This window comes from Schistocerca americana, chromosome 9 (genome assembly GCF_021461395.2).
Source record: "Schistocerca americana isolate TAMUIC-IGC-003095 chromosome 9, iqSchAmer2.1, whole genome shotgun sequence".
Taxonomy (NCBI): Eukaryota; Metazoa; Arthropoda; class Insecta; order Orthoptera; family Acrididae; genus Schistocerca; species Schistocerca americana.
In genome coordinates, this window is record NC_060127.1 from 55,123,292 (window position 1) to 55,151,141 (window position 27,850).

General features: G+C 47.1%; 1 protein-coding gene across 1 annotated transcript in view; it reads left to right on the plus strand.

Moving 5' to 3' along the window:
- Positions 1 to 3,921: 3,921 nt before the first annotated feature.
- LOC124550622 (facilitated trehalose transporter Tret1-2 homolog) overlaps positions 3,922 to 27,850 on the plus strand; it is a 67,811-nt gene continuing 43,882 nt past the window's right edge. Inside the window, exons 1-2 of the mRNA XM_047125345.1 lie at positions 3,922 to 4,263; positions 20,053 to 20,330. Of these exons, the coding sequence (XP_046981301.1) occupies positions 3,922 to 4,263; positions 20,053 to 20,330 (620 nt within the window). The remainder of the gene's footprint in view (positions 4,264 to 20,052; positions 20,331 to 27,850) is intronic.

A 27,850-nucleotide genomic window follows, 5' to 3' on the forward strand; every position in this document is an offset into this window, starting at 1 on the left:
ATCACGAAGCGAATCTCACAAGGTTCTATCTTGGAGCCATACCTATTCCTCATATATGTAGATGACCTTCCACTTAACGTTCATTAAGCAGAATTCGAACTTTTTGAAAACAATACTAAAGTTACAATAAAGTGTCTAAGCACTCAGTATTGCTTGGATATGTATTTTTTTTATTTGTACTAGACAACCTTCTCCCAGTTGTGATGTAACAAAATAAAAGTGATGTTGTTATTCAATGGAAAAGTTGTAAATTGAGATTTCGCTTACTGCTTTATCAATCACAATTGGCGAAAGAATCATCGATTGGCCATTGTCATAAACTATTGCATTATGAGATGTGAATAGTTTTTACTTGCAGTTTCGCGTGGCTTGAAGCACTCACAGCTATCGTGTTATTGATTAAGAAATTGCGTTATCGTCTTTCTAATTACTTCATGATCGTAGATACGATCATACCCGGTTGTGTAGTTATTGTTATGACAAAACAATTTCCTAAGAGACCAGAAAGTTCTTAAGGGCCCAAAAACAATTGTAACATCACACAAAAGGGAAATTCAATATTAAAGCTGATGCAAGAAGACGATCAAACAGTTTTCTTTTTGTCAATGTAACACGCACATTGGACTGCTGATCTTGGTGTCTGTAATCTTAGCAAGATGCATAATTAAAATGAAAATAATACTGAGGAGATGATAGGAATGAGCACTGCTAAATGATTCAATACTTCCAGAACAAATATTTATTATAACTGTCACATATATCGTACCTTATGCTTAGTACAATAATGATGGTCCATTTAGCGCTCTTTTATACAGTCATTGTCCTCTTGAGTCGCCCGTGCGTCGTCACGATAAGTTGTAACAGTTTTTCTTTTTTACGCTTCACTCAAATTTAGACGGAACACGTTTTTCTACATTTAGTAAAAAGTTAGATCAGACGGCCACAAATCTGCGTCCGTCTTACTTAAGAAAAACAGTACAAGAGTTTAGCGCTCAAAGCTTCATTTGTTCTCCAGCGAACAAAATAGTGAACGATCGCATATCGATCCGTATTCTTCTGTTTATGTTGCCGCACAAAGACGGCGAATTACATTATTTAGGAAATTCCACCGTCGCTATGCGACGTCTTATTATTCATTAATCATTGTTTATAAACAAGTATTCGCCTTCTGGCTGAAAGTGTTAACTATTTGCTGTTTTAATGAAGCCAAAAATAGCGAATATCACACAGTCCCTCTGTCCAGCTTCTCGTCCCTCTCTCTGTCCATCCCCTCTACCTTTCGTCGGCCGATTTCCTCCAACCCGACTCTCTGTCGATCTCTTTTCTCTTTCACATCTGTGTCATGTCCTCCTTCTCTCTCTCTGTCTGTCCATCTCTTCCTCCGTCTTCTCTCTCCACGTTATCACCTCCACCCCAATAGCAGGCTGGTGGTTCTTCCCTTCACTGTGTTTCATTCGAGATAGTAGTATGTGTATCAAGTTTGACTGAAAACGATTCAGGAGTTTAGGAGGAGCTTTTTACCCTTGGCTTTGGCCGTATACGCACATTTCACATACACACATAAAAAAGTTTAGCGTCACCTCGGTTCCGAAAGTTCCGGAACCTCTACAGAATATTGGAACAGAGATCAACATAAAAATCATTTCCACCCTTTTTATTGTTCATGAAAACCACACACTGCGTGTTGTACCACCATACAGCGAGACCTTCACGGGTGGTGGTCCAGATTGCTGTACACACCGGTATCTCTAATACCCAGTAGCACTTCCTCTTGCATTCATGCATGCCTGTACTCGTCGTGGCATACTGTCCACAAGTTCATCAAGCTACTGTTCGTCCAGATCGTCCCACTCCTCAACGATGATTTGGAGTAGATCCCTCAGAGTGGTTGGCGGGTCACACCGTCCACAAACAGCCCTTTTCAATCTATCCCAGGCATATTCGATAAGGTTCATGTCTGGAACACATGTTGACCACTCTAGTCGAACGATGTCGTTATCCTGAAGGAAGTCATTCACAAGATGTGTACGATTGGGGCGCTAATTGTCGTCCATGAAGACGAATGCCTCACCAATATGCTGCCGATATGGTTGCACTATCGGTCGGAGGATAGCATTCACGTATCGTAAAGCCGTTATGGCGCCTTCCATGACCACCAGCGGCATACGTCGGCCCCACATAATGCCAGCAGGGAACCTCCACCTTGCTGAACTCGCTGGACAGTGTGTCTAAACATGTCTGCGACGATTGTCTCATTGCAGGCATACGCGACACTCATTGGTGAAGAGAAAGTGATGCCAATCCTGAGCGGTCCATTCTGCACGTTGTTAGCCCATCTGTACCATCTCTACTTCATGTCATTTTCAATTAAAGGTGATCTGAAAATGACGTGAAGTACAGATGTTACAAATGTGCTTGACAGTGACACGTAGTCGAAAGTAGCTTATCGCAAGGTTAAATAAAAATCACATTACAGCCAACTACGGACCATTTTTACGTTTATTTAATTCATGAATGGCTGCAAATGGTCTCCGATGAGCTGAACGTAAGCACTTTCTGTTAGTGATCGATTCAGTTGGACCAGAAGACCCTGTCCATTCCATGTAAACACAGCCCACATCACTGTAGGGCCACACCAGCTTTCCCAGTGCTTTGTTGACAATTTTCCTCTATGGCTTCGTTGAGTCAGCGCCACACTCGAACAACTGAAATCGGAACTCGTCCGACCACCCCACGTTTTTCCAGTCGGCTAGGGTCGAAGCGATATGGTCACGAGTCGAGAAGAGGCGCTGTGGGCGACGTCGTGCTGTTAACAAAGGCACTAGCTTCAGTCGTCTCCTGCCACAGCCCATTAACGACACATTTCGCCCCACTGTCGTAACGAAAACGTTCGTCGTACGTCCCACATTGATTTCTCCACTTATTTCATGCAGTGTCGTTTGTCTGTTAGCACTGACAACTCTACACACACACCGCTGCTCTCGGTCGTTAAGTGAAGGCCGTTGGCCACTGCGTTGTCCGCAGTCAGGCAATGCCTGGAATCTGGCATTCTCAGCCCACTCCTGACACCTCGGAATATTGAATTTCCTAATGATGTTCTAAATGAAATGTCCCATGCGTCGAGCTCCAACTACCACTCCGCGTTCAAAGTCTGTTAATTGACGTCTTGCGGCCATAATCTCGTTGGAAACCTCACATAAATCAGCTGAGTACAAATGACAGCTGTTGCAATGCATTGCCTTTTTGTCCCATCTGTATATGTGCATATCGCTATCTCATGACTTTCGACTGAGCGAGGTGGTGCAGTTGTTAGCACACTGGACTCGCATTCTCTGGTATGACGGTTCAAACCCACGTCCGGCAATCGTGATTTAGGTTTTCTGTGTTTCCCTAAATCGCTTAAGGCAAATGCTGCGATGGTTCCTTTGAAAGATCACGGCTGACTTCCTTCCCCATCTTTCCTTAATCCGATGGGACTGATGGCCTTGTTGTTTGGTCCCCTCCCCCAAATCAACCAACCAACCAACCACGACCTACGTCATCTCAACGTCCACAGCTCGTGGTCCAGTGGCTAGGGTTGCTGCATACGGATCGCGGGGTCCCAGGATCAACTCCCGGCTGCGTTGAGGATTTTCTCTGCCCGGGGACTGGGTGTTTGTGGTGTCCTCACCATTTCATGATCACCACCACCATCATCATTCATGACTTCGGCTCCACTAGATCTCGTGAAAAATTGGACTGTGTAAAAATTAGGACTTTGTATGGGCGCTGATGACCGTGCAGTTGAGCACCCCACAAACCAAACATCATCAGTGTATGACATTACATATTTGTTTTGCTCGTGAGATACAATATGGAACGTCAAGGTCAAGTAGATACAACAGTCATGTGGGCACCAGGAGTGCCAGTGAGCGGTCTTACATGAGGTGTGCTTTCGCAGCGACGACGAGCACGCTGTCGGTGGGCTACGTGGACGGCTGGTCGAGCAACGCGCTGCCCTACCTGCAGTCGGGCAACGCGACGGCGGCGGCCGCGGCCGTGGGGGACTCCCCGGCGGCGCCGGCGCCGCTGGACGCGTACGTGTCGCGCCCGCTGACGGACGACGAGGCCTCCTGGCTGGGCTCCCTGGTGGCGCTGGGCGCCATGGCGGGCTCGCTGCCCGCCGGGCTCGTGGCCGACGCGCTGGGCCGCAAGCCGACGCTGCTGCTGCTCGTGCTGCCCTACCTCGCCTCCTGGGGCGCCGTGCTCGCCGCCGGCAGATCCGTAAGCAACACACACACTCACCAGCTACTCACTTCATTTGGCAGTAAGGTTCAGGTGCCATCCTACAAGGAACTAATTAGAAGTGGAGATTCAAAACGATCGATCTTACTTTTTCTCGCTTATTGCAACGAAGTACGAAACAAGGAGAGTCGGTACGGAAGAGAATGGTAGCAAGCTATCAGGCACTATCCCACTGCAAATTAATTACTTTTAGTGTTCCACAAGGATCCATATTAGGGCCCTTTCTTTCCTCCCGTTCCACAAGTATCCATCTTAGGGCTCTTCCTTTCTTCCTGTTCCAAAGGGATCCATCTTAGGGCCCTTTCTTTATTCTCTTCCACAAGGATCCATCTTAGGGCCCTTTCTTTTCTCCTATTCCACAAGGACACATCTTAGGGCCCTTCCTTTTTCTCTGTTCCACAAGGATCCATCTGAGCGCCCTTCCTTTCTTACTGCTCAGAAAGGATCCATCTTAGGGCCCTTCCATTTTTTCTGTTCCACAAGTATCCATCTTATGGCCCTTCCTTTCGTCCTGTTCCCAAAGGATCCATCTTAGGGCCCTTCCTTTATTCTGTTCCACAAGGATCGATCTTAAGGCCCCTTCTTTTCTCCTTTTCCACAAGGATCCATCTTAGCGCCCTTTCTTTTCTCCTGTACCACAATGATCCATCTTAGGGCCCTTCCTTTTTTCTGTTCCACAAGGATCCATCTTAGGACTGTTCCTTTTTCCCTGTTCCAAAAGGATCCATCTTAAGACCCTTCCTTTATTTTGTTCCACAAGGATCCATCTTAGGGCTCTTTCTTTTCTCCTGTTCCACAAGCACCCATGTAAGGGCCCTTGCTTTTTTTCTGCTTCACATGGATCCATCTTACAGCTCTTACTTTTTCTCATTTATGTGAAGGGCGTTTCACCATTGACATTAGCAAACGCCAAGTTTGTGTAACAGCAAATTTTCCATTATTGTTGAGATCTCTCTGACAGGAAACAAGAGGTGTCAATAGGAAAGAGTCCTATATTAAGCTACAGCCATTGTACTAATGCACACTAATTACATGCTGTAACCGACAATGGTCCACCTTAGGTCTCTTATAGGGTGACAATTATTGAACTTTGCACAGGATAAAGTTGTATGAAGAGCTGCGTCACCACTCTTTGCACTTAAGACTGGTACGAGCACGGGGCTCACAACCCGAACCACACGCCACTGTTAAGCACTAATGAAGTAGTGGGTCCCTTACTTCGATTGCTCATAATTCATTAAGGTCAATCCAACACATTTATTTCAAATAACATAAATTAAGTTACATTTGAATCTGACATTAAACAGGAATAAAAAACAATTTCAAAAACAGCTGATTTAATGCCAGAAGTGCGTGTTAAGCCAATAACCAGATAAACTGAACAATTTACCGTAATTCAAAGAAAGAGAAAAACAAAATTGAATCAATACACCCCATGAAAAATATACAAAAAACCTTACAATACTACTCAAAGAAAACACTGAAGTGGGGAGCAGTCGTTCACCCAACAACCCAATGTAACACTTCAAAATGGGTTCAATAACACAGCTGCGTGCCACAGAAAACAGAAAGACATAACATACACTTCATTTGACAAATACTCATTAATATTACTCCACTCCTGTTTGAACTGCAGTGTCCCAAAGAAACAGGCTCTTATTCTGAAAGAACAATTTTTTTATACAGGGTGTTACAAAAAGGTAGGGCCAAACATTCAGGAAACATTTCTCACACACAAAGAAAGAAAATATGTTGTGTGGACATGTGTCCGGAAACGCTTATGAAACGTCCCCTTTGAACAATTCTACATGACTGTGCTTAAACTGACACACAATATTTTGTTAGCGCAACGCAATCTGACTTTCAAAATTCCCTACAAAAGAATGGCCCTGACTAACATTAAACTATACCTTTCACAAATCACTTACCTCACAAAAATCTTCGCTGCTCAAGCTACTGCAATACAGCGAGCGCCACTACTGCCAGCTAAATAAAAGATTCAAACTATGGAAGGCACTAACTACTGATAGGGATAGTTAGCAAATGAAAGATATTAATAGAGAACAAACAATGTATTTACCTTGATATCATCGTATATAAATATAGCAGTTCATGACAAATTTCAAAACTCCGCCATCTCTCTCCCCACTGCTGGCGGCTCACCTCCAACTGCCAACGCTACGCGCTGTTCACATCCAGCTGCCGCTGCCCAACACTACAATGGCGAGTATTACAACAATGCAAAGCAGACACAGACTGCCCACAGCACAGCCAGTGATTTTCATACAGAGGTGGCGTTACCAATAAAAAAACCTAAACAGCCTACTTACACGCTTACTTTCCATGTTAGAGCTCATTTTATTACTTCTCTTCAAATCGCATTAATCATGGAATGGAAACACACAGCAACAGACCGTACCAGCATGACTTCAAACACTTTGTTACAGGAAATATTCAAAATGTCCTCCGTTAGCGAGGATACATGCATCCACCTTCCGTCGCATGGATGCGCTGATGCAGCCCTGGAGAATGGCGTATTGTATCACAACCGTCCACAATACGAGCACGAAGAGTCTCTACATTTGGTACCGGAGATGCGTAGACAAGAGCTTTCAAATGCCCCCATAAATGAAAATTAAGAGGGTTGAGGTCACGAGAGCGTGGAGGCCATGGAATTGGTCCGCTGCGGCTGGTCCCGGCGGAGGTTCGAGTTCTCCCTCGGGCATGGGTGTGTGTGTTTGTCCTTACGATAATTTAGGTTAAGTAGTTTGTAAGCTTAGGGACTGATGACCTTAGCAGTTAAGTCCCACAAGATTTGACACACACACAATTGGTCCGCCTATACTAATCCATCGGTCACCGAATCTGTTGTTGAGAAGCGTACGAACACTTCGACTGAAATGTGCAGGAGCTCCATCGTGCATGAACCACATGTTGTGTCGTACTTGTAAAGGAACATGTTCTAGCAGCACAGGTAGAGTATCCGGTATGAAATCATGGCGGTGAATCGAGGAAGTACAGTACATACTGACGAAACTAAAATGAGCTCTAACATGGAAATTAAGCGTTTCCGGACACATGTCCACATAACATCTTTTCTTTATTTGTGTTTGAGGAATGTTTCCTGAAAGTTTGGCCGTACCTTTTTGTAACACTGTATATACACTCCTGGAAATTGAAATAAGAACACCGTGAATTCATTGTTCCAGGAAGGGGAAACTTTATTGACACATTCCTGGGGTCAGATACATCACATGATCACACTGACAGAACCACAGGCACATAGACACAGGCAACAGAGCATGCACAATGTCGGCACTAGTACAGTGTATATCCACCTTTCGCAGCAATGCAGGCTGCTATTCTCCCATGGAGACGATCGTAGAGATGCTGGATGTAGTCCTGTGGAACGGCTTGCCATGCCATTTCCACCTGGCGCCTCAGTTGGACCAGCGTTCGTGCTGGACGTGCAGACCGCGTGAGACGACGCTTCATCCAGTCCCAAACATGCTCAATGGGGGACAGATCCGAAGATCTTGCTGGCCAGGGTAGTTGACTTACACCTTCTAGAGCACGTTGGGTGGCACGGGATACATGCGGACGTGCATTGTCCTGTTGGATCAGCAAGTTCCCTTGCCGGTCTAGGAATGGTAGAACGATGGCTTCGATGACGGTTTGGATGTACCGTGCACTATTCAGTGTCCCCTCGACGATCACCAGTGGTGTACGGCCAGTGTAGGAGATCGCTCCCCACACCATGATGCCGGGTGTTGGCCCTGTGTGCCTCGGTCGTATGCAGTCCTGACTGTGGCGCTCACCTGCACGGCGCCAAACACGCATACGTCCATCATTGGCACCAAGGCAGAAGCGACTCTCATCGCTGAAGACGACACGTCTCCATTCGTCCCTCCATTCACGCCTGTCGCGACACCACTGGAGGCGGGCTGCACGATACCCCAGGAGCAACAGTGTCCCTAATTTGCTGGGAAGTGGCGGTGCGGTCCCCTACGGCACTGCGTAGGATCCTACGGTCTTGGCGTGCATCCGTGCGTCGCTGCGGTCCGGTCCCAGGTCGACGGGCACGTGCACCTTCCGCCGACCACTGGCGACAACATCGATGTACTGTGGAGACCTCACGCCCCACGTGTTGAGCAATTCGGCGGTACGTCCACCCGGCCTCCCGCATGCCCACTATACGCCCTCGCTCAAAGTCCGTCAACTGCACATACGGTTCACGTCCACGCTGTCGCGGCATGCTACCAGTGTTAAAGACTGGGATGGAGTTCCGTATGCCACGGCAAACTGGCTGACACTGACGGCGGCGGTGCACAAATGCTGCGCAGCTAGCGCCATTCGACGGCCAACACCGCGGTTCCTGGTGTGTCCGCTGTGCCGTGCGTGTGATCATTGCTTGTACAGCCCTCTCGCAGTGTCCGGAGCAAGTATGGTGGGTCTGACACACCGGTGTCAATGTGTTCTTTTTTCCATTTCCAGGAGTGTATGTTTACATTACAGCATTAAGGAATTCCAAATCTTTCCCCTTTCTAGGCGGAGGCTGAGCCAGAAACACAGAATGCCACAGAAACACAGTTTTGCTGTGAAATCTTACAGGACACCCGGAAGCAGTAACAGACAAGGGGTCGGCACCCACATTAACACTGGCTAAGAGTCAGGCTGGGAGCACATCCTACGAGAACTTGTTCACACTATGCTCACCACAAACTGTAGACATTCCGGCCGAACATCCGCTTGCGGCGGCTGCCAGAAGGACGAAGCAACCGACAGGTGCACGCCATGCTTCTCACACAGGCACCTCAATTTGTACAAACATCTAGGCCAACACCAACTGCGGACTCCCCTCTCACTGCCAGGCTTGGCACATTTTATATCAAATGCCTTCCAGGCAACCAGTAACCGCTGCAGGAGTTTCACGATTAGCAAACAGGCCCAGCGTAACAGACGTCACACACGTGCTTACGCCCGAGCCACAACTCCGCCAGTCTCACCGGCCACCTAAAACCGACTGCCTCTCGCCGTCCCGCGCGCCCCAGCCGAAAACGCAAAGATGGTCATGCCCACGGACGCGCCAAATATAAGAAGCCGATCGCTGATGATCGACCAGCGATCTGTCTCAAAGACCACAACACAAAGGGAAGAAAACGTAAATTAGTTACCAACTACGGCGCGCGCACACTTTGTTCAACATGTAAACGTCACTACAGATGTATATTTTCAACTTTTCTCGGCGGAATGAGTAGCCACTTAAGTTTCGGGCATGCAGCCGGGCAAATAAAATTATTTCCACTAATACTTCGGCCGCGTACCGTCCGGTTATTCTCAGAGCAAAATGGTTCAAATGGCTCTGAGCACTATGGGTTATTCTCAGAGTCGAAGATGGTTCAAATGGCTCTGAGCACTATGGGACTTAACATCTGAGGTCATCAGTCCCCTAGAACTTAGAACTACCTAAACCTAACTAACCTAAGGACATCACACACATCCATGCCCGAGGCAGGATTCCAACCTGCGACCGTAGCGCTCGCGCGGTTCCAGACTGAAGCGCCTAGAACCGCTCGGCCACATCGACCGGCATTCTCAGAGTCTTGTGACTTACTCTGATGATAGCCGGACAATACGCGGCCGAAATATCAGTGGAAGAAATTTTATTTGCGAGGCTGCATGCCCAAAATTTAATGGACTAGTTACTACAGATATTCGAATTTAGCGTATTACATATTCGATATGCCTACCATCATTGGCGTTGATGTGGCGCAGACGAATTGAGAAATTCTGCTTGAGCCAGTAAGTGTCGGAACATCGATGCTGTCGATGACCTACTGAATGGCTGTTTTCAGCTCAGTAATGGAGTTATTGCTGTACACAATGTCATTAATATATCCCACAAAAAGGGTCGCAAGTGTTCAGATCCGGAGAATAGGGTGGCCAATCGAGCTCCATGCCAGTGGCGTCTGGGTCCCCAGAGCCAGAATGCGATCCCCAAAGCGCTCCTCCGGGACATCAAACACTCTCCTGCTTCGATAGAGTCGAACTCTGTCTTGTATGAACCACATCTTGTCGACACCAGGGTCGCTTTTGATAAATTGAATGGAATCATCTTCAAAACCCTTAACGTATCGTTCGGTAGTCACCGTGCCGACAAGGAACATCGCACCGATTATTCCATGACTGCGCATTGCACATCACACAGTCACGTGTCGAGGGTGAAGAGAATTCTCGATAACGAAATGCGGATTCTCAGTCCCCCGAATGCTCCAATTCTGCTTATTGACGAACCCATCCAAATGAAAGTGGGCTTCTTCGCTAAATCAAACCATACAGCACGTACTAATTCCCATCAAGTTCCGCGGCCAACCGCGCAGTTTGAACGTCCTAACACAAACCGTACAGAAGTTATGACGATTTTATTTCATATAGTTCAATAATTGTCACTGTTGTGACTGACAATTCGCAATTTTTCACAACACAACTTTTATTGATGTAAGTTCACAAGGTTGATGACTGAACATACAAACTAAAGGTAAAAATAACAAAAAAAAGTCTCCTAACGGAAGCAAACAGAAGTTTACTTCTTATTTTCCACAAATGTTCATGGTAACACACACACTAGTCCAATTCCGAGACGAAGACGTAATCTTCGACGGTTGCAGTACACGAGGTCGGCATCCGGCGTGAACTTCGGGGCTGGTTCTAGCCCTTAAATAGCTGTCTCCAGCCAATCAGATTTTGGCATAGTGATACTCCCTGCAGGCCGTGGCTCGAGCACCCCCTGCAGGAAGTTGTGCTCTGAATGTCTGTTTCCATTATCTTGTGTGTAAATAGCCGGTGTTTACCATCGTGATTTTGGGTACGCCTTTGTTCATAAACAACCTCGTCCTCTGTGGTGTTATGTGGGTTGCCGGCCCTCAGGGGCTACCTTGGCTCCGGTGTAACAGTGACCCTGTACTTTCTCTTCGGCATGTCAGCAACGTTTCGTCAGTGACATTACCAGGAGCCAATTTTACACAGCAGAGCGCTCGAAACACTACTGCACCCTCATTGGCTGTCGGAAAAGTGTGTGACATCAGGTGCATAGAAACACCCTGAAGTCGACTACTGTTGTACGTGACCCCAACTATACTTACAGGTGGTAATCCATCGGGTTTCATGTTAGATCCTTCTGTACACATGTACCTCGCCTATCGAGCCCTCATTAATCCGGATTTTCGGTTTATCTAGATTTTCTTTTCCTTTTCATTGTGGTATGGTGTACACCCTCGGAAAAAATTGCAACATCAAAAATAATTAATCTATGGTAATGAAATTTCGGGAATACGTTGGTCTATGTAACATATTTGAGAAATTAAACTTGTAAGATCACAGATTAATGTAAACACGAAACAAGCCATTGCAAAATTAATAACCAGTGTACTCAACAGAAAGTTGAATGCATCCATCCAAACGTGCATGCATTCTGTGGTACGGGTGAAAGATATCAGTTTGCGGGATGAAGTTCCATGCCAGTTGCACTTGGTCGGTCAATACAGGGACAGCTAATAATATATAGTTGAGAACTCTTCTCTCCACCCCCACCCTCCCCAGTAATAGCCTAAAATATGACGACTAGCAGATGGAAGAGGCTGATAGGGTTAAATTGTTGGGATGACCGACGGCAGGAACATACCGATATTTAAACTGCAACTCTATCTTTTCAGTGCATCTATTGTCAGACATGCATGATACAATTGTACACTGAGGTAACAAAGGTCACAGCGCATCTCCTATAACGTGTAGGACTTCCTTTTCCCTACATAGTACAACAACTGGACGTGGGCCGGTCGGAGTGGCCGAGCGGTTCTAGGCGCTACAGTCTGGAATCGCGCGACCACTGCGGTCGCGGGTTCGAATCCTGCCTCGGGCATGGATGTGTGTGATGTCCTTAGGTTAGTTAGGTTTAAGTAGTTCTAAGTTCTAGGGGACTCATGACCTCAGAAGTTAAGTCGCATAGTGCTCAGAGCCATTTTTTGAACTGGACGTGACATGGCCTCAACAAGTCGTTGGGAGTCCCCTTTACATATACTGAGCCATTCCTACTCTATAGCCGTCCACAATTGCGAAAGTGTTGCCAGTGCAGGATTTTGCGCACGAACTGACCTCTAGATTATAGATGGGATTCATGTCGGGCCATTTGGGTGGCCAAATTCTTTGCTCGAACTGTCTAAAATATTCGTCAAACCTATTACGCACAGTTGTTACCCGGCAACATTGCACATTGTTACAGCCGAACATAACCATTTCTAGTCAATGATCGGTTCATGTGTACCAGAGGAGCCTGTCTATCCCACGGAAGCACAGCAGACACCATTATGGAGCCACCACCAGCCTGTACAGTCCTTGACAACCTGGGTCCATGGCTTCGTAGGGTCTGTGCCACACTCGGACCCTACAATCAGCTCTTACCAACCGAAATGTGACTCATGTGACCAAGCCAGGGTTTTCCAGTCGTCTGGGGCCCAATCCATATGACCACGACCCCAAGAGACGCGCTGCATGCGATGTCGTGCTGTTAGCGAAGGCACTCGCTTTGGTCGTCTGCTGCCAAAGTCCACTGTCGTCACATTTCGCCGCACTGTCCTAAAGGACACGTTCGTCCCACATTGATCTTTGTGGTTTTTTCGTAGTGTTTCTTGTCTGTTAGCACCGAAACTCTGTGAGGGGCAATATCTGAAATTTTGTTGTCTCGCCACCCTTTTGACACTGTGGATCGCAAAATACAGAGCTCCCTAACGATTTCCGAAATGGAATGTACCATGCGTGTAGCTCCAAACTGCCATTCCGCGTTCGAAGTTTGTTAATTCCGGTCGTGCGGTCATAAGCACTTTGGAAACATTTTCACATGAATTCCGCGAGTACAAATGACATCTCTGGTTTTTTTTCCTTTATTGTATTTCGATTCCCCCCGAAGGGGGCGGGCTGGCAGCAGCTTATTACGCTGCTCTGCAGCCTACAGACTTCAAAAAGTCCTTGTTGAGAAACTGGGTCCATGGCTTCATAGGGTCTGTGCCACACTCGGACCCTACAATCAGCTCTTACCAACTGAAATGTGACTCATGTGAGTTTTAAAAAACGTAAGAAGAAGTTAAGAAACAAGAAAAGTAGGCGGGGACTTAAATTGAAAACGGCGGAAAATTGTGGAAAGTTAAAACATAAAGCAAAAGGGTTGGCAAAGCGAATAAAATACACAGGATGCAGACAGGTAACATAGTAGGCAGACAATTAAAAAACAAGGCGACAGTCTGGTTTCTGTACGCAAGAGATATAAAATCACACCCAGCGACAGTATGATGGTCGTTCGCAACACTTCAGAAAACAACTCTCAACACTCACTGTAAACACTGCACTAAAATGTCGGCACACACCATAGCCTAGGGCAGATGGGGGGGGGGGGGGGGGGGGAGGGGGTGGACCGGGACAGATGACGGGGAAAACAAGGAGGGAGGAAAAACGAAAGGGCGGGGACCCAAGGAGGGAGAGGACTCATAAGGGGGGGGGGGAGGGGCAGGGCAGATGCGAGAAGCAAAAGGACTCAGGGGAGAGAAGGGGAACAGAGAGAGGGTAGGTGGGGAAAAAAGAGGATGGAATGGGGGGAGAGGGAGCCCAAGAAAAGGATGGAGGAAAGGAGGGGGGAGGATCAGAAATGATAGGAGGGATAAATGGAGGGAGAGAGGGCATCATCAGGGAGGGGGAGTTGATGGAAGCCACCTTGGGAAAGGAGATGAAGGGCGTAGAGATGGAGGGTTGGGGGGACACAACAGTGAAGATGTGGCAGGGGGTGAGGATGGGAGAGGAGAGGAGCAACCAGAGGGTGAGGGGGATCAAGGCGGTGGGAGGTGTAGAGGATGCTGATATGTTCGAGGAATAGGAGCAGATGGGGGAAAGGAATGAAGTCATACAGGATCTGCGTGGGGGATGGGACGCATATACGGAAGGTGAGGCAGAGTGCATGACGCTCAAGGATCTGCAGGGACTTATAGAATTTGGGGGGGGGGGGCAGATATCCAGTTGGGACTGGCATAACAGAGGATGAGACGGATTAAGGATTTGTAGGTGTGGAGGATGGTAGAAGGGCGCAACCCCCATGTCCGGCCAGAGGAGTTTGAGGAGTCAGAGGCGGTTGTGGGCTTTGGATTGGATGGAGCGGAGATGAGGGATCCAGGTGAGGTGACGGTCAATGGTGAGGCCAAGGTAGGTGAGGGTGGGGGAGAGGCGGGCAGGACGGGCGCAGACAGTAAGGGAGAAATCCAGGAGCCGGAAGGAGCGAGTGGTACGACCTACGATGATTGCCTAGGTCTTGGAAGGATTGATTTTCAGGAGCCACTGGTTACACCATGCGGCAAAAAGGTCAAGGTGATTCTGGAGAAGGCGGACATCTCTGGCAATGCACTGCCATTTTATAGTTTGTGTACGCGATGCTACTGCCATCTGTATGTGTACATGTCGCTATCCCACGACTTTTGTCAGTTCAGTGTATATTATATTGGAAACTGAAAAAAAATTGTAGTTATGTTAGGAGTTGTATCAGACAAAGTGGAATTATTCCACGTTTCTACATTTCACAACGTTACATAGTGTCTCTGTTTGAACAAACCCAGCAGTCTAAGGAAGTTATTGCTCGACGATCCGCCGCGAGCGATACCGGTCCAGAGCAACAGCCATCTAGCGGTAGAAAGGGTGAAACTACGAAAATAAGCAGACACAGTATCTGGGCGCTAGAATAACTGCAGTCAATCCGCTCAAGCGCACAAGGCGTCGATAATTCACGTATGCGCAGATTGGGGTACTGCAGTGCTTTCGGCTTGCTATTTCCGTATTGTTAAGTGGCTGCTGGCTAATTTCTGATTTTTGTTTTAGGGTTTCCGCATTTTGTCAGTAAGTAGGTTTTCATAAATGCAATACTTTTTTCTTTGCCAGTAGACTTACTTTTACACTATGTGTTTGTGAAAGCACTCTTTCTATTGATTGCTTCGTATTCTAAAAATGGTATGAAGTAAAGAGGCGTTAAGCGTCTTAATTCAAGCAAACAGCGGAGAAAGGTGTCTGTATCACCTGCAAGACCCACTGTATCACAACAAGGTACGTCGGTAATCGTTTATTTCTGAGTAACATGCACGTTACGTAACACGGTCATGTTCGATTTGTATCGTAGTGCCTTAGATCACGAAAGTTGGTGTTTGGTTTGATTCCATCTCTTGCTTTAGTTCAACATGCCGGGAAAAAGAAACTGGCAGTGATAGGCGAGAAAGCCCGTGTAGTTTTGCCCAGTGTGACAGACGATGACTGCAAAACTCTGAGTTCCTATATGTTTAGTTTGACGTTGATACTACATCAGAATATTTTATGATCTGAAGATGGCAGTAGCCGAAACCGGTCATAGTGAAATTACACTACTGGCCATTAAAATTGCTACACCACAAAGTGCTTCAGTCGCGAAATCTAACCAACAGGAAGAAGATGGTGTGATATGCAAATGATTTGCTTTTCAAAGCATTCACACAAGGTTGGCGCCGGTGGCGACACCTATAACGTGCTGACATGAGGAATGTTTCCAACCGATTTCTCATACAAAAACAGCAGTTGACCGGCGTTGCCTGGTGAAACGTTGTTGTGATGCCTCGTGTAAGGAGGAGAAATGCGTACCATCACGTTTCCGACTTTGATAAAGGTCGGATTGTAGCCTATCGCGATTGCCGTTGATCGTATCGCGACATTGCTGCTCGCGTTGCTCGAGATTCAATGACTGTTAGCAGTATATGGAATCGGTGGGTTCAGGACGGTAATACGGAACGCCGTGCTGAATCCCAACGGTCTCGTATCACTAGCAGTCGAGATGACAGGCATCTTATCCGCATGGCTGTTACGGATCGTGCAGCCACGTCTCGATCCCTGAGGCAACAGATTGGAACATTTGCACGAACAGTTCGACGGCGTTTGCAGCAGCATGGACTATCAGCTCGGAGACCATGGTTGCGGTTACCCTTGACGCTGCATCACAAACAGGAGCGCCTGAGATGGTGTACTTAACAACGAGCCTGGGTGCATGAATAGCAAAACGGATCGGATGAATCCAGGTTCTGTTTACAGCATCATGATGGTCGCATCCGTGTTTGGCGACATCGCGGTGAACGCACATTGGAAGCGTGTATTAGTCATCGCCATACTGGCGTATCACCCAGTGTGATGGTATGGGGTGCTATTGGTTACACGTCTCGGTCACCTCTTATTCTCATTGACGGCACTTTGAACAGTGGACGTTACATTTCAGATGTGTTACGACCCGTGGCTCTACGCTTCATTCGCTCCCTGCGAAACCCTACATTTCAGCAGAATAATGTTGCAGGCCCTGTACGTGCCTTTCTGGATACAGAAAATGTTGGACTGCTGCCCTGGCCAGCACATTCTCCAGATCTCTCACCAATTGAAAACATCTGGTCAATGGTGGCCGAGCTACTGGCTCCTCACAATACGCCAGTCACTACTCTTGATGAACTGTGCCATCGTGTTGAAGCTGCATGGGTAGCTGTACCTGTACACGCCATCCAAGCTATGTTTGACTCAATGCCCAGGCGTATCAAGGCCGTTATTACGCCCAGAGGTGGTTGTTCTGGGTACTGATTTCTCAGGATCTATGCACCCAAATTGTGTGAAATTGTAATCATATGTCAGTTCTAGTATAATATATTTGTCCAATGAGTATCCGTTGATCATCTGCATTTCTTCTTGGTGCAGCAATTTTAATGGCCAGTAGTGTAAAAATTTATGTGATCAAGACGAACCTATAAAATAAAGTGCCGAAAATATGATCAAGCTTTACAATTGATAAAAAGCTCTGAGTGGCACACACACACACACACACACACACACACACAAACAAACTGGAAAAAATAACACGTGTATCCTTAAGTACAGGTCCTTTGAAGTGTAGCAAATTGCCAAATTGCAGTGCATACATCCACAGCAACTTTTGAAATGGTGGGCTGTACTGTTCTGAGGTTAAAACCTAGTAAAGATTCCCCAGTTGCCAGAAAACGTAATGTTACAACAAGCCTGCAACATAAGAGGTCGTGTAACGGCATTTGATCAGTGGCTAGGCTGGTGTGATAACAAAACGTACAAACACATGATTTAACTCTTACTTTCGAGAAGGTGACATAGCCTCTCTCATGAGTGAGTCACACTTTCTAGTTCCATCTTCTATCAATGACAGCAGTGACTCCAAACAGGCAATGTCCATTCTCACGAAGTTCCAAAATTCTTCCGGATCTTCGGGCCTCAGTTCTTTCATAAGCAGTTGATACATCTTCCTGCCTTCGTCCCTTCGTTTCAAGTGGGGTCGAACACAACAACGTCTGCATTTTCGTTTTCTGCCCTAATTCGAAGATGTACTGTCACTGTCGGTGCAATATCTCCAAAAACAAGTGCGTCCTCCATGTGCAAAATGCTGTATGAATGTAAATTTATATACGCACCAAGTGTCGTAATATAAAACTAACTGCTGAGTCTGTAATTCAAAACAGTAGTAACCTACACAAGAAAATAATAATTACGTAATGATGGAAGACACAGAAATAATTTGTGCGAATGACGTTCCAATACATCACACGTTCCCACTCGCGCGGTAGGACGAACGACTTTACTAGAGATCAGACAGTTCTACACTCCTGGAAATTGAAATAAGAACACCGTGAATTCATTGTCCCAGGAAGGGGAAACTTTATTGACACATTCCTGGGGTCAGATACATCACATGATCACACTGACAGAACCACAGGCACATAGACACAGGCAACAGAGCATGCACAATGTCGGCACTAGTATAGTGTATATCCACCTTTCGCAGCAATGCAGGCTGCTATTCTCCCATGGAGACGATCGTAGAGATGCTGGATGTAGCCCTGTGGAACGGCTTGCCATGCCATTTCCACCTGGCGCCTCAGTTGGACCAGTGTTCGTGCTGGACGTGCAGACCGCATGAGACGACGCTTCATCCAGTCCCAAACATGCTCAATGGGGGACAGATCCGGAGATCTTGCTGGCCAGGGTAGTTGACTTACACCTTCTAGACCACGTTGGGTGGCACGGGATACATGCGGACGTGCATTGTCCTGTTGGAACAGCAAGTTCCCTTGCCGGTCTAGGAATGGTAGAACGATGGGTTCGATGACGGTTTGGATGTACCGTGCACTATTCAGTGTCCCCTCGACGATCACCAGTGGTGTACGGCCAGTGTAGGAGATCGCTCCCCACACCATGATGCCGGGTGTTGGCCCTGTGTGCCTCGGTCGTATGCAGTCCTGATTGTGGCGCTCACCTGCACGGCGCCAAACACGCATATGACCATCATTGGCACCAAGGCAGAAGCGACTCTCATCGCTGAAGACGACACGTCTCCATTCGTCCCTCCATTCACGCCTGTCGCGACACCACTGGAGGCGGGCTGCACGATGTTGGGGCGTGAGCGGAAGACGGCCTAACGGTGTGCGGGACCGTAGCCCAGCTTCATGGAGACGGTTGCGAATGGTCCTCGCCGATACCCCAGGAGCAACAGTGTCCCTAATTTGCTGGGAAGTGGCGGTGCGGTCCCCTACGGCACTGCGTAGGATCCTACGGTCTTGGCGTGCATCCGTGCGTCGCTGCGGTCCGGTCCCAGGTCGACGGGCACGTGCACCTTCCGCCGACCACTGGCGACAACATCGATGTACTGTGGAGACCTCACGCCCCACGTGTTGAGCAATTCGGCGGTACGTCCACCCGGCCTCCCGCATGCCCACTATACGCCCTCGCTCAAAGTCCGTCAACTGCACATACGGTTCACGTCCACGCTGTCGCGGCATGCTACCAGTGTTAAAGACTGCGATGGAGCTCCGTATGCCACGGCAAACTGGCTGACACTGACGGCGGCGGTGCACAAATGCTGCGCAGCTAGCGCCATTCGACGGCCAACACCGCGGTTCCTGGTGTGTCCGCTGTGCCGTGCGTGTGATCATTGCTTGTACAGCCCTCTTGCAGTGTCCGGAGCAAGTATGGTGGGTCTGACACACCGGTGTCAATGTGTTCTTTTTTCCATTTCCAGGAGTGTATTTCCGTTTCCAGCACTATTACCGTCTACTGCGCACGTGCGCCAGGTAATCCCCGCCGATGTAGTTTGGGCTGAAGAGATCATCCTTGATGACTTATTCTTCTACGATGGGATGTAAGGATAAAAGGAAAACTATTTATTACACATTCAGTTAGGTTTGGGCACGCAGTGGGCCCTTTAGCCTGCTGTCTTTGGTGATGTCTATCTGCTGTGGAGGGTGAGATGTGTCTAGGCTGTTATGTGTGACTGCTTCCTCGTGTTATGATAGATCGCCTATGGGGGGGGGGGGGGGGGGGTTCGTAGAGCCTTGTTATGGACTTTATGTTTTATAGTGGTCTCTTGGAGTGCGGTGCGGATGTCGGCGTTTCTTGTCCACCATGGAGCTTCTGTGATCCATCGATAGCAAATGTTTTGCAGAGTTTGGAGTTTGTTGTAGTGGGAGACGCACGTAGTTCCCCATGAGATGGAGCCATATAGCATTGTGGGTTCCACCGCTGCGCGTAATAGGTCGACGTGTTACAGTCTGTAGTTACAGATGTGCACGCTTGGGGCGCTGATGTACAGGCGCATCGTGTAATACGGGCTTAAGGCCCACACTGCAGGAGAGTCCAGTTTTTTTTTTTTTTTTTGCTGAGCCAGTGACCCCCACGACAGGAGGCATCGTGTTGTTGTTGGACCCACCCACACAGGCGGTGTGCGTGACGCAGGTGGCGCTGCTGTACACGGGCCGCCTGCTCGCCGGCTTCGCCATGGGCGCCGCATGCGTCGTGTCGCCGCTCTACAACGAGGAGATCTCCGAGGTGGCGATCCGCGGCGCGCTCGGCGTCTACCAGAACCTCATGGTCACCGCCGGCGTCCTGCTCGCCTACGTCTCGGGCGCCCTGCTGCCCTACAACGGCACCATATTCATGGGGTGAGTCTCACAGCGAGCGGCCCGCACGCTCATTCGACAAGATTTCTTTTGTTTTTGTCTGCCCTGGGTTTTGGTGTCGTGAACACACAGTCTTATTCAACTCTAAGAAGGGGAGGCCACGACGTTTGGAACGCCGAACAAAATGTGTTGCATTACTTATTCAGAGCTCCTCATACATCGAAACTTCGATACCTTCGAGGGCTATTCGGAAAGTAAGGAACGATAGGTCGCGAAGTGGAAACCACAGGGAAAATCAAAACATTTTTATTTACAACAGTTAGCTACAGCTTCCAGCTGTTTACCTCCGTAGTCGCCGATCCGACTTAGGCGTTTCTCACAGCGTTGTACCAACTTTCCGATACCCTCGTTATAGAATGCAGCCGCCAGTGCTTTCCGCCAATTCTCAACGCTGCCTACAGTCCGTTGTGTGCCAAAATGTCTTCATAGCCAGCGCTTCGTGTGAGCAGACATGAAACTCAGAAGGAGACAATTACGGGCTCTATTGTGGGTAATCAAACATTTCCAATCGAAAACGATGCAGAAGGATCTTCATTGCCCCTGCACAATGCGGCTCAGAATTGTCTTGAAGAAGAAACCGCACGACAGTTATGTAATGTTGGCTGCATAGCTTCAGGCGAAATTTCTCACCAGGCCCTCGTACTCGCTGGGAATCTTTATGTGCTCCTTGCGTGCTCAGAACTGAAAAGAACGACGTAATGCGATCGACGGGCATACTAGAGACACTTCCCAACACACTTGTGCAAAACTTGATCGAATTTTCACTGTGGTTTCCATTTCGCGTCCAATCGTTCCTTTCTTTCCGAACAGCCCTTGTACTTAGACTGGCCATTTCTTTCCTTACAAGGGGAGGCCACGACGTTTGGAACGCGGATTTACTGGAAACTTCGTACACACGCAGTACTCCATGAGGACAACAAAATGTGTAAGCAGTAGCGTGTACTTCTCAAGCGTCATTGAGAAAATCGCTAGATAATTTCGGTCGTCAAATGTATACCTGTGTGTGGCCACTTTTACTATGAAGCGGCGGCAGCCGAGTGGTTAGCGTTCAAGCCCATTTCTTATCAAGTGCATTGCATCATGCATATGCGAAACAACTCTACACTTACTTTCACTTGTGAAGATGTGTGCGAGCTCCTCTTATTTCCCTCAATTGTCCATTTAGTGTCGCAATCGAGTTTCGATGATTCGCACACTGATCTCGTTCTTGCGTCTTACATGTTGTTCTAGCAAAAATAAGTCTTCATATAGAGTTAGCGGCAGGTGGTCAAATAGAATCAGTTCTCCACATATCTGTCTATATTGTTATATATATATATATATATATATATATATATATATATATATATATATATATATATATTAGGGGAAATACATATTAGGGGAAAAAAAGGAAATCCTGAGAGACAGTAACCTATATATATATATATATATAGAGGGCTGTACAAGCAATGATCACACGCACGGCACAGCGGACACACCAGGAACCGCGGTGTTGGCCGTCGAATGGCGCTAGCTGCGCAGCATTTGTGCACCGCCGCCGTCAGTGTCAGCCAGTTTGCCGTGGCATACGGAGCTCCATCGCAGTCTTTAACACTGGTAGCATGCCGCGACAGCGTGGACGTGAACCGTATGTGCAGTTGACGGACTTTGAGCGAGGGCGTATAGTGGGCATGCGGGAGGCCGGGTGGACGTACCGCCGAATTGCTCAACACGTGGGGCGTGAGGTCTCCACAGTACATCGATGTTGTCGCCAGTGGTCGGCGGAAGGTGCACGTGCCCGTCGACCTGGGACCGGACCGCAGCGACGCACGGATGCACGCCAAGACCGTAGGATCCTACGCAGTGCCGTAGGGGACCGCACCGCCACTTCCCAGCAAATTAGGGACACTGTTGCTCCTGGGGTATCGGCGAGGACCATTCGCAACCGTCTCCATGAAGCTGGGCTACGGTCCCGCACACCGTTAGGCCGTCTTCCGCTCACGCCCCAACATCGTGCAGCCCGCCTCCAGTGGTGTCGCGACAGGCGTGAATGGAGGGACGAATGGAGACGTGTCGTCTTCAGCGATGAGAGTCGCTTCTGCCTTGGTGCCAATGATGGTCGTATGCGTGTTTGGCGCCGTGCAGGTGAGTGCCACAATCAGGACTGCATACGACCGAGGCACACAGGGCCAACACCCGGCATCATGGTGTGGGGAGCGATCTCCTACACTGGCCGTACACCACTGGTGATCGTCGAGGGGACACTGAATAGTGCACGGTACATCCAGACCGTCATCGAACCCATCGTTCTACCATTCCTAGACCGGCAAGGGAACTTGCTGTTCCAACAGGACAATGCACGTCCGCATGTATCCCGTGCCACCCAACGTGGTCTAGAAGGTGTAAGTCAACTACCCTGGCCAGCAAGATCTCCGGATCTGTCCCCCATTGAGCATGTTTGGGACTGGATGAAGCGTCGTCGCACGCGGTCTGCACGTCCAGCACGAACGCTGGTCCAACTGAGGCGCCAGGTGGATATGGCATGGCAAGCCGTTCCACAGGACTACATCCAGCATCTCTACGATCGTCTCCATGGGAGAATAGCAGCCTACATTGCTGCGAAAGGTGGATATACACTGTACTAGTGCCGACATTGTGCATGCTCTGTTGCCTGTGTCTATGTGCCTGTGGATCTGGCAGTGTGATCATGTGATGTATCTGACCCCAAGGCCGGCCGAAGTGGCCGTGCGGTTAAAGGCGCTGCAGTCTGGAACCGCAAGACCGCTACGGTCGCAGGTTCGAATCCTGCCTCGGGCATGGATGTTTGTGATGTCCTTAGGTTAGTTAGGTTTGACTAGTTCTAAGTTCTAGGGGACTAATGACCTCAGCAGTTGAGTCCCATAGTGCTCAGAGCCGTTTGAGCCGTTTCTGACCCCAGGAATGTGTCAATAAAGTTTCCCCTTCCTGGGACAATGAATTCACGGTGTTCTTATTTCAATTTCCAGGAGTGTATATATATATTAGGGGAAATATATATTAGGGGAAAAAAAGGAAAGCCAGAGAGACAGTAACTGAGAAATAGGATGCGATTCCATTCCACTTGGAGAGTATAAAAAAAAGAAAGAGAAAAAACAAAATAAAAAAAGAAAAAAAATACACCGGTTCTCGTCCGATCACCGAAGTTAAGCAACATCGGGCCTAGTTAGTACTTGGATGAGTGACCGCCTGGGAACACTGTGTGCTGTTGGCTTTCATTTTCTCCTTTTCTCCTTTTTACGTCGCTACCCCTGCCAGCCCTCTTTTCATACTACTACGACTACTACTACTACTACTACTACTAATAATAATAATAATAATAAAAAGCCCCGTATTAACTGGATCGATGGATTGAGTCCCACTCGTCAGTTATTTTTTAATTTCTAACACAGTAATTTTCTTTACTATTTATATTACAGTTGATATAATGGGAAAAATTCGTGTAATCGGATGAACTTTCATTACATTTACAATTTCATTTGGCAGTCTACAAATTTTTACTATCACAAACAATACAATATTCATAACTGTCGCCGGCCAGGGTGGCCGAGCGGTTCTAGGCGCTACACTGTGGAACCGTGCGACCGCTACGTTCGCAGGTTCGAATCCTGCCTCGGGCATGGATGTGTCTGATGTCCTTAGGTTAGTTAGGTTTAAGAAGTTCTCATGGGACTGATGACTTCAGAAGTTGAGTCCCATAGTGCTCAGAGCCATTTGAACCATAACTGTCGACTAGTAAACGACCGAACGCATAAAGTGATAATGAAAATGTATGCTTGTCCATGTCTCCAAAATTGTTCGTATTTAATCAAAAGAGAACGAGAAATTGCGTCTCGTGAAGATGCTATTAAAATACAGTCGATACTGCATGACCAATTATCAGCCCCGATATTTAAGGAAATGCTGCGTTATGCACGGTTTGCTTCCAAATTAACGTCTGAAAGACAGATTTTCGAAAATGTTAACGACGTTTGTGTTTCCACGGCAAACCTCAAAAGACCTTGCGTATGCGGAAACACAGCATTTATTCAGCTGGTGCCGTTTATGTTTTCCATGTTTTTACGAAAAGCACCATCCTACAACTTGTACTCGTCATGTCGAAAGCGCCGAATAATTGTACATCTTTCGAAAGCAGTCTCTGCCGGTCAAAACTTGGAGGTAACAAGTGCCGAGCGGTTCTAGGCGCTACAGTCTGGAACCGCGTGACCGCTACGGTTGCAGGTTCGAATCCTGCCTCGGGCATCGATGTGTGTGATGTCCTTAGGTTAGTTAGGTTTAAGAAGTTCTCAGGGGACTGATGACTTCAGAAGTTAAGTCCCATAGTGCTCAGAGCCATCTGAACCATTTTTTGAGGTTACAAGTGGTTTAGGACTCCTTCCAGGTATAAGGGATTTCTCAAATCACAGACAAGCATACATTTTCAGTATAACTTTATGCGTTTGGTCCTTTACTAGTCGATAGTTATGATTATTATATTATTTCTGATAGTAAAAATTTGTAGGCTTCCAAAGAAAATTGTAAATTTAATAGAAGTTCATCCAATTATACGTATTTTTCCCATTATATCAAGTGTAATACAAATAGCAAAGAAAATTACTGTGTTAGAAATTAAAAAAAACTTACGAGCGGGACTCGATCCATCGATCCAGTAATTACGGGGCTTGAACGCGAACCACTTTTTTTTTTTTTTTTCCTTGTTGATCGTTCTGTTTGGTCATTGCGGACGTCAGCTGGTTTTCGTTCAAGTTCGTTTGATGATCCTTCCACTCAGTTTTTTTATTGCAGAGGCCAAGCAGCTCTCTGACCGAACACGCTGAGCTACCGTGCCGGCTATCACTCGGTTACGCCTCGTCGTAAAAGTGGCCACGCACACGTATATATTTGACGACCGAAATTATCTAGCGATTTTCTCAATGACGCTTGAGAAGTACGCGCTACTGCTTACACATTTTGTTGTCCTCATGGAGTACTGCGTGTGTACGAAGTTTTCAGTAAATTCGCGTTCCAAACGTCGTGGCCTCCCCTTGTAAGGAAAGAAATGGCCAGTCTAAGTACAAGGGCTGTTCGGAAAGAAACCAACGATCGGTCGCGAAATGGAAACCACAGTGAAAATTCGATGACGTTTTGCACAGGAGTGTTGGGCAGTGTCTCTAGTTTGCCCAACGATCGCGTTACGTCATTCGTTTTAGTACTAAGCACACAGGGAGCACATAAAGATTCCTAGAACAATAGTGTGTGCCGCCAAGTACGAGGGCCTGATAAGAAATTTCGCCTGAAGCTATGCAGCCAACATTACATAACTGTCATGCGGTTTCTTGTGCAAGACAATTCTCAGCCGCATTCTGCAGGGGCAATGAAGATGCTCCTGCATCGTTTTCAACTGGAAATGTTTGTTTACCCACAATACAGCCCGTAATTGTCTCCCTCTGAGTTCCATATCTGCTCACATGAACCGCTGGCTATGAAGACAACATTTTGGCACAGACAACGAGCTGCAGGCCAGCGTAGAGAATTGGCAGAAACCACTGGCGGCTGCGTTTTATAACGAGGGTATCGGATAGTTGGTACAACGCTACGACAAAGGTCTAAGTCGTATCGGCGACTAAGGAGGTAAGTAGCTGGAGGTTGTAGCTAACTGTTGCAAATAAAAATGTTTTGATTTTCGCTGTGGTTTCCATTTCGCGATCTATCGTTCCTTACTGTCCGAATAGCCCTCGTAGCTAACGAAGTTTCGATGTATGAGGAGCTCTCAATAAGTAATGCAACACGTATTTTTCCCGGCGAATTTCGGTTGAAAAAAAAAAGCGAAATTTGTTGAGTGACATCGTGGAATACTCCCGCTGCAGCCCCTACAGTTGGAGCGACTGTTTGGCGGCGTGTACAAGGGAGTCATCATCTTCAAACCTTGTTCCACAAAGAGAGTCTTTCAGTTTCCCAAAGAGATGATAGTCACATGGAGCCAGGTCAGGACTGTAAGGCGGGTGTTTCAGTGTTGTCCATCCGAGTTTTGTGATCGCTTTCATGGTTTTTTGACTGACATGTGGCCGTGCGTTGTCGTGCACCAGCAAAACATCCTGCTTTTGCCGATGTGGTCGAACACGACTCAGTCGAGCTTGAAGTTTCTTCAGTGTCGTCACATATGCATCAGAATTTATGCTGGTTCCACTTGTCATGATGTCCACAAGCAAGAGTCCTTCGGAATCGAAAAACACCGTAGCCACAACTTTTCCAGCAGGAGGTGTGGTTTTGAATTTTTTTTCTTTGGTGAATTTGCAATATGCCACTCCATTGATTGCCTCTTCGTCTCTGGTAAAAAATGATGGAGCCATGTTTCATCATCTGTCACAATTCTTCCAAGAAATTCATCTCCACCATTCTCGTACTGTTCCAAAAGCTCGCTGCATGCCGTTTTTCTTGTTTCTTTGTCAGCGACTGTCAACATCCTGGGATCCCACCTGGCACAAACCTTTTTTAACGCCATCACTTTCAGTATTCTGCAAACACTTCCTTCCCCTATCCCAACGTAGCGTGACAATTCGTTCGCTGTGATGCGTCTGTCAGCAGTCACCAATTCGTTAACTCTCTGCACATTGTCTGGAGTGTGTGCAGTAGGAGGCCTGCCATTGCGAGGACAATCCTCAATATTGCCGTGCCCGCTTTCATCACGTAACCTGCTTGCCCACCGACTAACTGTACTGCGGTCGACAGCAGCAACTCCATACACCATTTTCAACCTCTTGTGGATGTTTCCCACTGTATCGTTTTCACAGCACAGTGAAACCTTCCCGTCTCCTCTATATCTCAGTTTGTTACGCAATCTTCGCTTTTACAATAACCTATGAAACCTTCCCTTAGGATTTCTACCTCTCGCTTAATAATAACAAATGACATCTTCCATTTGAAATTAGTTCTCGTTCTCAATTTTAGCATAGAAATTTAAATGCTGCTTATTAAAAGTTATTTTCTGATTATTTCGATGAAACATAGAATGTGTCGTCGTCGTGTGACCCTCAGTCGTTACCTGCAATAACCCAAAATTGTTCCTTACCTTTTTTACTGTTACTGGACCGCCATCTGACTGCTACATCAAACTGCGACATGATTATACTTACTCTGTTTCACTATACTCTATTAGCTGCTGGTGGGCTTTCATAATAAGTGGCTGTATTTATTACCAAAGCTGACGTTATTCTTTAATTAATTTGACTGAAATTACGTAATTCATAGTTAAACTTTTTCTTGACAACAATAAAATTTTGCAAAGTTTTACGTTGATGATTTTTGAGATGGATTATAATCAGTAATGCAATATTGCTGGCAAAAATTAATTATATTCTGAATGAAATGATTTTACAAACGTTCAGATGGGACTTACTTTTTACAATAATCTTACAACTAGCAATGTGCAAACATACCTTCAGCAATCTTGAGTTTCTCAAAAAATTAATTCAATAATATTAGTTCCTCTTATGATAATAGTTAGC